The sequence below is a fragment of the Phycodurus eques genome, chromosome 1, assembly GCF_024500275.1.
Source record: "Phycodurus eques isolate BA_2022a chromosome 1, UOR_Pequ_1.1, whole genome shotgun sequence".
Classification (NCBI taxonomy): domain Eukaryota; kingdom Metazoa; phylum Chordata; class Actinopteri; order Syngnathiformes; family Syngnathidae; genus Phycodurus; species Phycodurus eques.
In genome coordinates, this window is record NC_084525.1 from 22,350,310 (window position 1) to 22,362,433 (window position 12,124).

Below are 12,124 nucleotides of genomic sequence, written 5' to 3' on the forward strand. Positions count from 1 at the left end.
TAGGATCAGAAGTTTAGGGATGCCAGGATTCATTTTATGGGTGCTTCAGAAACGCCAATGATATCTTTTCAATGTTAATTCCGGGTAGCTTTGTTTTTAAATGTCAAGGAAGATTGCCATACTAATACTGATTCCACCTTTCATACCAGTAGGTGGCAGTAATACACCTTAAGGCTATGTGCCACCCGCTATTATCACCAAGAGAAGAAGATTGAAGCAAAACAAGCACATGTGATTGTGAGCGAGGCCACGGCAAGTCGCCCACTTCTACTTTTATTTTCATCTTTGCTGTATCGAACTAAGATTTCGGATGCGCAGTATGGATAAACTTGGCTCCTATCCTCCGCCTAACTTCGACTGTCCTCCTCCGAACTCCATCCAAGTGTCACGGCCTCAGCAGCCCGTCTCAAGAAGCAACTTCCACCCGAGCATGTGGACTTGGAGCGAGACGCCCTCCGAGTCCGAACCCAGCTGGGCCTACAGCGGCCGAGCAGCGTCAGGACCTGCTTCTCAGTCACGAAACAATGGATGTCAGTATTCGTACGGTGAGCGTCAACGTTTATGAGCGTGCTAATTAAAATGATAAAAACGTGCAAATGTATCAAAGTCACTGGGTGTTCCTAATGCGCACACAAGCAAATGTCACCGTAAGGTTCCCAGGTTCCTTTGACACTTCCTAATTTCACCCCCCAAAATTCAGAGATTTTCCACTGAGCGGCGGCATCTTTGTATGAAGCAGATGTGATGCTCTTACCAATGCATCTTGCTCAAACTCCCACATTTTTTATTTTTAAATGAATTGACTGACAGCAGACAATATGAAAATTGAAAATGCATATTTTCTAACGTTATTATTCAATGAGCGCATGGTGGACCTTCACTTAGCAAGATGACGATGTATTGTTCAGCAAATATAATATATATCTCGAAATGTTTGTGTATCATTTCATATGAAGGTGCAACAGTTAATCGATTAATCAACTAATCAGTTCTCAAATCAACAACTATTTTGATCATTGATTAATCGTCTAGAGATTTTACAAATCCTTGGAATTTCAGCCTCTCGGTAAATATTCTGCGATTTGTGTAGTCCTCCATTAAAGCAGACTGATTGTCTTTGTGTTTAATACAAATGCAAAATGTTCAATATGATTATTAAAGTAAAATGTACATGTTTAAAATGGCTCATTTTTATCAAATAACCTGTTTTGGACAATAAGACCATCTAAAATTGTCTAATATAAACACTTATTCCACATACTGTAGTTAGCAGAGTAGTGTGTGTGTCATCCCAAAATTATGTACATTTAATAAAAAAAAAGGTATAAAATAAAGGAAACACATTTTAAGAGACTTATCTGTCTACTTGTACTGTGTGCAAATGTTTAGGTACTTAGTATAAGACCTCAGCATTTCATTATTCTGCTACATTTTAATGATGACTGAGGGCACCAAAACTTCATCATGATATTGACCCGCACACTTAAATTGCCTCAGGTCGTGAATGGTATCACACTGGACAACAAAGTTGGAGCAATTACGGACCAGCAGGCAACCGTGGGAAAAAGGTAAGTTTCATGAAATTGTATTTAATCATTTATGCCAGGGCATCAGAAACTTGGGTCCAGGGGTCCCTCCAAAGGAAGAAAATTTTCCAAGGACCCCTTTTATTATTATTACCAATAAAACTACCAAACTACCATGTGTACTAGAGGAGTGCAACAGTTTAGTCTGTACCTCCGTTTTTGGGCCACCGTTTAAGTATGTGTTTTATATGTAAACAGAACCTCCCCGCCCCCCAAAAATATTGTCTCTTTATTTAGATTGAATACTGCATTTCAGAGTGGACCAATTCCAGTATTAATGATGTACAGAATAATATAATTTTGTTCATGTAAAGTTATTACACACAACACTTTCAAATGGTGAATTTCCCACAGTAGCGCTCTCATGGCACACTAGCCTTCCATGGCAACCTGGTTGGGAATCACTATATAGTAGTATAAAAAACTAAAACGACAAACACAACTCTACTTGTATTGACATGGTGATTGGGATTTACAACTGATTGCATGTTATTTTCTTTCGTTTATCTGAAGTGGGTCCAGTCAAAAGAATTCTGAATAGAGTCACTTAGTGTCAATGCAAAATCAATTTTATAATCTGACAAAACTGTTCATAAGTGCGCATCGTCCCTCAGTATTTTACAGAGTACCGTCGCAACCCCGATGTGTACGCGCCATGTGCGGGTTTCTCAAACTCCTTTATGTTACCTGGGTGCTGTCTTGCTGCTTCAATATGAAAAACGTGCCTTTCTTTGACCTTTTAGCATCAAAACAAGAAAGAACCAAATTTTGTTCATTTTTGTGACACTTGTGACCGAGGATTAAAAAACCAGGAGAAGTATGAGGAGCATATTGCTCAACATGTAAAGGTAAGTTATTTTCCAGTCCTGTACTTAGATTGCTTCATACCACTGGAGCGCAAGCTCTTAATACTGATTCTCCTTCTTTTATAGTGTTCTGTCCCAGATTGCAGATTCATGGCTCATGAAAAAATAGTGAGCATTCATTGGAAAAATGTAAGTACACACCAGAACTCTTTATCCTCGTTCATAGTGTGCCCTTTGCTAATAATATTGCTTACTGTTTTGCAGACCCATGCACCCGGAAAGAAGAGAATTAAGCTGGACACTGCAGAAGAGATTGCAAAATGGAGAGAGGAGAGGCGCAAGTCTGTACATTAACGAATGGATGCTGGCAAATCTTGAGGTCTTGGTCAATGACGTGAGCTTTGCCTCTTCTTTCCAGGAACTATCCAACTGTACAGAATGTTGAGAAAAAGAGAAAACTGATGCAGGAACGTGAGAAGACAGGAGCCGTTTTGGAGACGGCTCAGTTTGGGTAGTTTACTCAAAAACATCTTAACCAATTTCAACATATTGTAACTCTGTGGAGGGTCAGGGCATACGCCAGAAAGACCTCATTAAATTTGGGCTTGGGATTTGATTAAGATTGTGAGACAGGGATATTTTCTAAAATAGGACAGGAGATTGGTTACTATGAAGGTTTGTTTGGCCATGGCGTAGTTGTAAACGGTGTGGGTCATTAATGGAATGTCATGGAATAGTTGCCCAAGTTGAACTATTTTCAGGATTGGACGAACTTTTATACTCTGATGTATAGACGCATGAGAGGCAGAGGACGTGGGCGTTGGCGGGGGAGAGGTCATCAGAGGTTCCAGGGGCAGCATCCCCAAGGTCCGCATCCGTCCGACGGTGGCGCTGCAGCAGAGAGACCGCCGCCCCTCACCCAGCCCGGCCAGAATGGTGATCCTCTGGGGGTGTTGGCCAAAAGTGACATTGGTGAGTGAGTGCAGGAATGTTTCACAGTGTCTCAAACTGGCCCTGTGCGTCATCAATTTTTCCAATGCCTTCCTGTTAGAGTCTGACAAAGAGGATGCAGACACTGACTCCAGGACAGCTAGCCTTGTTGTGGCCCCGAAACAGATGAGCGTTGCTCTGGGGTCTCTTTTAACCAACTATGGCTCCATGAGCGAGAGTGAAGGTGATGAAGAAGCACAGCGTGAGTTTATCACTTTGGCCTTTTGTTCATTTGTAAACCATTTCCTTGAGCCATCATTGTTGTTTTTGTGCCTTTTTTTTTTGGGAATGTATTTCACGACTAAAGGCAAGCCAGTTGTGGACTCCAGTAAGAAAATTAAACATCCATGTACATCCTTGCAGTTTTAGGAACAGTATTAAAAACAGATTTAGACAAGTACAGAGAAAGCTGTATCAGGAAAGGCTTTACTCTAATTAGCAGCAGTAATATGACAGGGATCTCGTTTGATGTGCTTCCTGCGTCCTAGACCCGCAAAAATGATCAGCGATGCAAAAAGCATGGGGGATCTGTGTCCACTGACGCACAACATTGCTTACCTGCGTATGTGTGCAGGGTTCGAATTAAGCGGTCTCCCGTCGCAGTTTGTAGGTCAAAATTAGCATTTTGTGCATCAAAAAACACGTTGAAAAGCAAAACTGCAAATCAGGTTTACTGCGAAGACTGAAGCAGGCAGTGGCGTATGTGACACAACGTGCTTAATTCACCCATACGTGGACGGGAAAACAGCAGTTACAAAATGTGACGTCGAATAGAGAAGTGAGAGAGAAAAAAGACAGAAAGTGGTGTAGCATTTCTTAGTGAAATGCAAGTCGAGCACCCGTTCGTTGTAACACGGACCTTTCTCTCCACCGAGTATGACACCGCGTCGTGGGACCCGAGAGACAAGGGGGAAGTTAACATAGCACAAATCAGTGAGCTTGACGTTAGTCTACTTTGCTAACATAACGTTAGCACTGCGGGCTGCAGAGTGTCTCTTTTAATTAGGAGTACCGTGGAATGTGTGGCTTTTTAATTTTAATTTTTTTTTAAACCTTAACAAGGAAAGTGTAACGCAACCATAACGGTACATACAGTGTGCTTTTTGCTCAATATAGTCCACTGTGTGACATATGGCCAGTCTGATGATCCATAAGTGGCAAAACTTCGAGTCAAGTCGGTGAAAAACGTGGCAAATGTGGCCAGAGAGGAATAAAGGCTTCTTTATACTCGCGCGGACCGCAACCGCGCTGACGTCACTGCGGCTGTCCCGCGCGTAGTTTGCGTTTATACTCGAGCGCAACCCACGCGCACAGTTTTGAAAATGTACTGCAGTTTACCTCCAAGTCGGGGTGTCGCTACGGCTGGTATTGGCTAGGACACCACAGGGTGGAGTTTCCTCTGCATTTTTTTGGGCCGTTTCCGGTAGCCGTTTTTACTTTCAGTAGCAAGGAGCAAAGCAACAAAAATGGCGACCGTGGAACAGTGTCTGCTATAACAAATGGACCTAGATGACCAGATGATACGTTTAATTATGCTGCAAAATCGATCGAGATGGTGGCGGCGTAGATGGTATGTAGAACCAAGGGGCACGCTGAGTACGTCATCACAGCATGTGACTAAAACGGACTGGAGATGATCTCCGCGGCATTCGACGCGCAGTAACAAATTTTGCCGTGGGCGCGTCAAGATACGCAGAGGGTCTGCACAGGCAAATTCGTCGGTCACGTGATGCAATGCGGGCGTTGTCGGCTCGCGACCGCGGGAGTATAAAGAGGCCTGAAGAGTAAAATGGATCATCATCATCATGTACCCATAAGAGGAGGGTTTTGGTGAAGGGAAATGAAGGAAATATTTTTCTTTCTTGATGTTTCTTCATTTTAGTTTGAAGAAATTGAACACTTCCAAAATTTGTAGTAGTACAAATAATATTTCTTATTCCTAGTCAGCTGGTCTAAGCTCATAAATGCACAGCCATGAGCCTAATGTATGAATATGTCACAAAAGGCTAAAAGGCTAGCGGTTTGAGTGAAGATGCACAAAGGCCAAAACAAAGGTTTTTAACAAACATAACCTCTAAAACGATTCATTTAAAATTTGTTAAATTAAAATATGTGAAATTGTTTGAGACTTGGGCGACTGGTTAGAGCGTCAGCCTCACAGTTCTGAGGACCCGGGTTCAATCCCCGGCCCTGCCTGTGTGGAGTTTGCATGTTCTCCCCGTGCCTGCGTGGGTTTTCTCCGGGCACTCCGGTTTCCTCCCACATCCCAAAAAAAAAAACATGCATTAATTGGAGACTCTAAATTGCCCATAGGCATGACTGTGAGTGCAAATGGTTGTTTGTTTCTATGTGCCCTGCGATTGGCTGGCAACCAGTTCAGGGTGTACCCCGCCTCCTGCCCGATGACAGCTGGGATAGGCTCCAGCACGCCCGCGACCCTAGTGAGGAGAAGCGGCTCAGAAGATGGATGGATGGATGTTTGAGACGTCACTGTTTTGTCAAGATGCCAAACAGAAAGGGGGGAAACTCAAAACTTTATTTTTCTCAAGTTCAGCATTTTTTTTTTTAACGTAAACTTTCTCTTTTTATTTACTTGCTCTGATTCTGAAATGCAGCCTTACTTTTATTTAGTAAATGAGAGAACATTACACAGTTGTGCTCCTACTGTATGTTTGATTACCAGGACAGAATTTGTAATGTGTGCAATTCTTTATTATGTTCTCATTTCATATCAGTGGGATAAAAACACATCGATAGTATTGTTTATCTTGAAGGTTTTTGGGAAAATATATTGTTCTAAAAATTTGCTATCGTGGAAGGCCTAAACATAATATATTGAGAGAGAGCAAGAGCAATGGATAATTCAAAAATATTGTACAGACAGTATAAAATATTAAGGATAAAAGAGTAACTGTAATAAAAATCTGCAATATAGCGGGACCGTGAAGCAAGAACTGTGATGTAGCAGAGGATTACTGTATCTGTATTCCGTGATAAGTTGCAGGGACTCATGGTTTCCATGACATGTGCATCCCAGGACTCACATAGTCTCAAGTGTAAAATGATCTATGATATTAGCCTGATTTAGGTGTGTTTTAGTATGATGATTTTAAACATTTCTCTTTGTTTTCAGACTCTACTATCCAAAAAGGCAAAGACCTGCTCCAAGAAAACAAGGATTTGCTAGACCAGAAAAACAGACCCTTCATGGACACCAAAACCTCAAAACAGGACACGCAAGCTTCCAAAGTATCATGTCCTTGGTCTGCCCTGAACACATCAAACAACCGAAGAGGACGAGGGAGAAGAGGAGGAAAGCGAGGTCGGGGTGGACACCATGATATGCTGCAAACACGGCGGCCCACTCTCCTTGAGATGGTGAGGAGTTGCCGTAGATTGTCTGATACCCTTCCAGCCATACATGTTCATCCAAACTTTGGGCAAGAGGTGCGATAAACCCTAGAATGGTTGCCAGTCAGTGTCCGGGCACATACAATATAGACCAGTGATTAACAAAGTGTGGTAGAGGTAACGCAATAACTGAATTATATTCTGTTCAAACTGCTTGTAGTTACAGTTGCTTGAACTTTGTTTAATCCAATACAGTACATTTCATAAGTACAGTTCAGTTCATAAGTAATTATAAGTACAATACATTAGCAAAAACCCACACAAACAATATTATATTTTTCTTATTTCTTGTCTGTTTTGAGAGAATGTTTTTGTTGTGGTTTTGTTCAGCTGCTTGCTCCGGATATACGCCATGAGAGAAACGTCCTCCTGCAGTGTGTTCGATACGTGGTCCGAAACGACTTCTTTGGCCTGGAGAGCAAGCCTCAACTCCACCTGACGCAAGGTACAGGAAGTTCAGACCAAGAAGTGGGAAGCAGGACTCTGTCCGATTCTCTGGTTGGTGGCAAAAAGTGTTCAGTCAACGCTGGGACTGCATCTCACAGAGCCACCGCTTGGCCAACAATATGTAAGGAGGAAAAAAAGGAGATTGGTCCAGTTAATGTGACAACCAAGATCATAGTCCGTCACAGTTCGTCAAGGAATTGTCTGGACGAGGGGCCACTTGATGACCAGGCTGGCTCTGGACCACCAGATGACGACGCTGTACCTGGTTCACCAGACCACCAAAGTGGCCCAGCATGTGACCAAGCAGGTGCTGGTTCACCGTGTGACCGAGCTGGTTTCCCAGATGACCAAGGCGACGAAGCCACGCGGCCAAGTGACTGTCGAAGCGCACAAAAATCCAAAGATCCCCCGGCGGATTCTTTAGCAAGTGCAGAGCAGGCTTCAGAGGACAAGGAAGAAATGGCAACCACTTACTACCACAGCCATGATTCTATGGCACCTCGTGAAAGTAGGTCAACCAATAATATTTATGAGGATGAAATATGGGAAATGTCAAATTGATTTCCATTTCTGTTTAGAAAATCTCTGTAATTTTGATTGCTAATTTTTGCCAAATTTATTTGATGCTACAATGACAACTTTGCAAAGTACATTGATAATTTTTTTTTTCCTCCAGCAATAAATGCAAAAAATATTTTCGAGCTTGTTTTTTTCCCCAAAGTACAACAAACAGTTCAACTCGCTGGAACACAAGTCTTTATGAATCACTGACTTCTTCGTTAAGCCGTATCTAGAGTCTAAACAACAAATAAGGAGATACGGCTGCCTTCAAAGGTGACAAAAGTGCTCACACTCTTTTACTTAAATATAAGTACCCGTACTTGTTTAAAAAAAGAAGAAAAAAAACACATCAAATCTTTTGCCGCAGCTGTTATTGCTCCCCAGTTCACGTTACTCCATGCGGTTGTCCCGTTTTTATTTTTTTTTCCCTCCCACCTCATAAAGAACCCAAGATCTCAGTCAATCAAGTTCTCAACTGTGGTTGATTTAACCACTTTATTTATCGCTCTCTTTTTAAACATCATGTTGTGGAGATTGAAATGAGTAACAAGCAAATGTTGCCCAAGTAAGGAGTACAAAGTATGGATCTCTTTTCAAATATAGGGCGTTAAATTTAAAGTCGACTGAAAAATACAAAAGTAAGAAAGTATTTCCACTAAATAACTTGCCACCACTGGCTTCCTTTATTTTTTATTTTTTTGCAAAAAGTCACAAAGTAGCCACCACTGTATGCATTTCATTTTGGAATAGAATAACAAGCTATCTACTTAAATAAAGTAACAAATAGTTCACACTTTCCCACCACTGGCGGCTTTCAATTTTGGTGTATGCTGTATACTTGTCACCATATAATATAGTAAGGAGACATCTACAAAAATACAGCAGCAAAGTATTTGTACTTAGTTACATCCCAAGATTGGCTGCCTTCAATTTCGCAATGAAGTAACCGGAGGTTATAAAATGCTAGTTTGTCGTCGTCATGACAACAAAGCGTACAGCGTCAGGGTAACGACGACTTCGAAGATGTCGCCTGACATGCTATTTACTTTACACGCGAATATATTTTACTCACGTTCTACACTTGACTGCCCAGTTTAGAAAACATTTAGTGCACATTTAAAGACAGCTTAAATAACGTCACGCGTTCTAAGCTACGTACCGCTGCGTAACGACATAATTGAGTTGTCAATCAACGCGTGTACTATTTAATCATTGACGTATGTTACCATAGCAATGGAAATGTTGGAAGACGACCGGACAAATAGACAAAAGAGTATGTCGATATCCCTAAAAACACATTTATGAGAAACATAGAGGACTTCTGCCGGGTGCTTCGGATCGATTTGAGGAGCAACGGACTTCATAATGGCGGAGAGTTGCGTTCAAGTTGACCCGCCGTTCGTCGAATTCAAAGACGTGCAACTGGGCAAGGTCTACAAGACTGTCATCACAGCCATTAATGTTGGCAGAACCACGAGGGAAATATGTTTCGAAAACCCCAAGTTGAAGGTAAAGTATATTTTGCCACACCACTCTTAGTTGTGTCAAGTACAGCGGCGTTGGTATCACTAGCTTTCATTATCATTAGCCCAAGGCTTTGACTTTTGTTTGTTTGTTTGTTTGTTTGTTTGTTTGGACTCTACGCATAATACAGTAATACAGAAAGAAGAAAAGTGTGTCTTTAAGCATCAATAAGCTCCAGTTTGCCATGTGCAATATTGTTTGCAGTAGGTAAAACATTGAGAATTGTACAAATATTTTACATTATTTAAAAAATATAGACAGTTGAAAGTAGGAGAACCCTTCGGAATGACCTGGAATTCCGCGTATGTTGGTCGTAAAATGTGATCTTATCATGTAGTGACGACAATACAATAGTGATGCAAACAATTATACGATATGTTTTCATGTTATTGACATGAAACATGTAAATGTCACAGTGCAGGATGGAGAAAGTATGTGAACTTTTAAGTGGTAGAGCCACCTTTCAGCAATAACATGAACCAAACGTTTCCTGTAGTTCCAAATCAGATCTGCACTACAATCCAGAGGAGTTTTTGTCTTTGCAAAACTATTTCAATTCAGCATCATTTTACAGGATGCACAATTCCAGCAAGGAATCACCATTCATAACATACACTTTCAAGCTCCATGCAAGTTAACAATTCTTAATTGGAGATATTTTGAAAGCTCTTTCGTTCATGTTTGACATCGGGAAATGCCTAACTTTTCTTGAGAAGAGAAAACTCAAACCTGGTGTGTTGTTTTTTTTTTTTTAGGCGTTAACACGTCACGTTGATTAGAGTCCGAGAAGCTGACGGAGAAGTAATTAGCCAAGTGGTTCACATACTTTTCCACTGTGCACTGTTCATTTTAAAATGATGTTTTCCTGTTGTTATGAGTGAGATGAAGATCAGATCACATTTTTATGATCAATCGATGCAGAAATACCGGTCGTTCCAAAGGGTTAACATACATTCTCTTGCAGCTGTATGTGATTGGGTGAGTGGATTTCTTTTCTTTCTTTCTTTTCTTGCAGGTGTTTAAATTCTCAGCACCCAGATCTGCTAAGAATGTGGCACCTGGTTTGTCTGTGAGTGGCTTATTGGAGGTCACCCCTGAGGAAGAGGAGCAGGTCACAGATTACATTTATATTCACGTAGATGCTGCGGAAATCATTAAAGTTCCATTGCAGATGTAAGAAAAAAAAATATAAAAACACCTCTTTTTTTGTCATTGTCAAAGCCGGAGTGTGACGATTTTGTATTTGTTGACATTTCATTTTGTGAATGTGTTCATGTAGTTCTCCCCGTGCTTGCTCCCTATCCATGGACTCTGAATTAGACTTTGGCTTTCTTCCTGCCAGCGGTCAGATTATCAGCAGACTTATTCCTATCACCAATCGAGGATCAGCATCAGGTAATTCACGTTCATCATCTTTGCCATATCGCTGAAGGTGGTTAGTACGGAGCCCCTAAAGCAGTTATCCTCTGACACTGTGCTGTGGCACATTAGTGTGGCATGAGAGATCATCTGGTATGCGGCGGGAAAATTCTTCAACTTCAGTTAGGAGCGCTAACGTGAGCACATTTCATAACAAGCAGCAGATCGTGAACAATTATTCCAACGAGGCCAAGGGGTTGCTACAAGCTGACATAAAACAATGAGAAGTAAATGTGGTGTATTTAACCCAATCATACAGTTTACAAAATTCTGCTAACACACAATGCAAAACGTAATTGATGGGCTCACTAAACTAGCATTAATGCTGCAGCAGTTAGAACCCTTTATACAAGAAATATTTGAACACTAATGGGGGAGAAATACATGTAGACAGACAATATAACAATATTCAGAGACATATATTCTTTATCCTCTGCCAAAAATGACAAATATTGCTGCATCTTACTGAGTCACTTTGTTGTGAAACTCTGTATTATATTGCTCCCAGTGGTCACCAGAAGGAGCACAATGTCAATGGGCATTAGAGAATTAAAATCAAGATATGCAAACTGTTAAACTATTTTTATTCTATTTAATGAAATTATTACAGTATGTTTCTATAAAGTATAATACTTTAGGGTGCTATTTTTCGAAATTAAAAACACATTACAAACAATGTTTTTTTTTTGTGGGGCTGGAATGGATTGATAGCATTTCCACTCAAATTGATTTGAGACACAATGCAAGTCTTTTGAGGTACAAGCGTCCTCACAGAGCGAATTACACTCACAAGTAATGGTGGCACCACTGTGTATGACAACACTAATGTTACAAAGGAGTCAGAATGGGTCAGAATCTATCCATTCTATCCTAAGTGTGCTGGGAAAGCAGTGCTACACGCTATGAGGAAGCAAATGGTAAAGGATGGGACTTGACAGGATAGGATAGGACAGGGGTAGCAATCCAGACAGTGTAGCGGGAGTTGCAGTTCCCACAAACCCCACCCCCCCCAAAAAAAACAAAAAACGGTAAAAGAATATGTCCAAATGAGAGGATTAAATAAACAAGCAAAAAGTAATGACACTAGGAATATTAAGCAAAATGATCTGCCAAGAGAATTGGAAAATGTTATTTTGACTCTGTAGGTTATGAGAGAATGTGCATAGTTTTATTTCTATCTCATATGCGTGTGTGTTTGAAGGTGTGTTCCAGGTGATGCACAGTGGAAACTCTTTGGTCCGACTTTCACCTTGCACTGGAGTCGTAGCGGCTAGTGCCACCAGGTGGCTGACAGTTGAACTGCATGCTGACAAACCCAGACAAGTTGATGAAAAAGCCCTGTAAGGTTGTTTTGATTATATTTGTCATCAAACCCACATA

At 41.1% G+C, this 12,124-nt stretch overlaps 2 protein-coding genes across 3 annotated transcripts in view; both read left to right on the top strand.

Annotated features, from left to right (window-relative positions):
* Window positions 1-211: 211 nt before the first annotated feature.
* Window positions 212-7,938, top strand: nufip1 (nuclear FMR1 interacting protein 1). Of its 2 annotated transcripts, none has more exons than XM_061690962.1 (10): window positions 212-545; window positions 1,498-1,568; window positions 2,330-2,434; window positions 2,519-2,581; window positions 2,657-2,733; window positions 2,811-2,903; window positions 3,186-3,364; window positions 3,444-3,584; window positions 6,516-6,760; window positions 7,124-7,938. In XM_061690962.1, the coding sequence occupies exons 1-10, from the start codon at window positions 311-313 to the stop codon at window positions 7,799-7,801; spliced, it is 1,887 nt and encodes a 628-aa protein (XP_061546946.1). In that variant the 5' UTR covers window positions 212-310; the 3' UTR covers window positions 7,802-7,938. The 2 variants fall into 2 exon arrangements, with proteins under 2 accessions (XP_061546946.1, XP_061547036.1); XM_061691052.1 differs by having other exon boundaries at window positions 212-530.
* Window positions 7,939-8,876: 938 nt separating this feature from the next.
* LOC133413968 (cilia- and flagella-associated protein 47-like) overlaps window positions 8,877-12,124 on the top strand; it is a 72,175-nt gene continuing 68,927 nt past the window's right edge. The window contains exons 1-4 of the mRNA XM_061698937.1: window positions 8,877-9,310; window positions 10,341-10,498; window positions 10,605-10,720; window positions 11,946-12,084. Of these exons, the coding sequence (XP_061554921.1) occupies window positions 9,167-9,310; window positions 10,341-10,498; window positions 10,605-10,720; window positions 11,946-12,084 (557 nt within the window). The 5' untranslated portion in view covers window positions 8,877-9,166. The remainder of the gene's footprint in view (window positions 9,311-10,340; window positions 10,499-10,604; window positions 10,721-11,945; window positions 12,085-12,124) is intronic.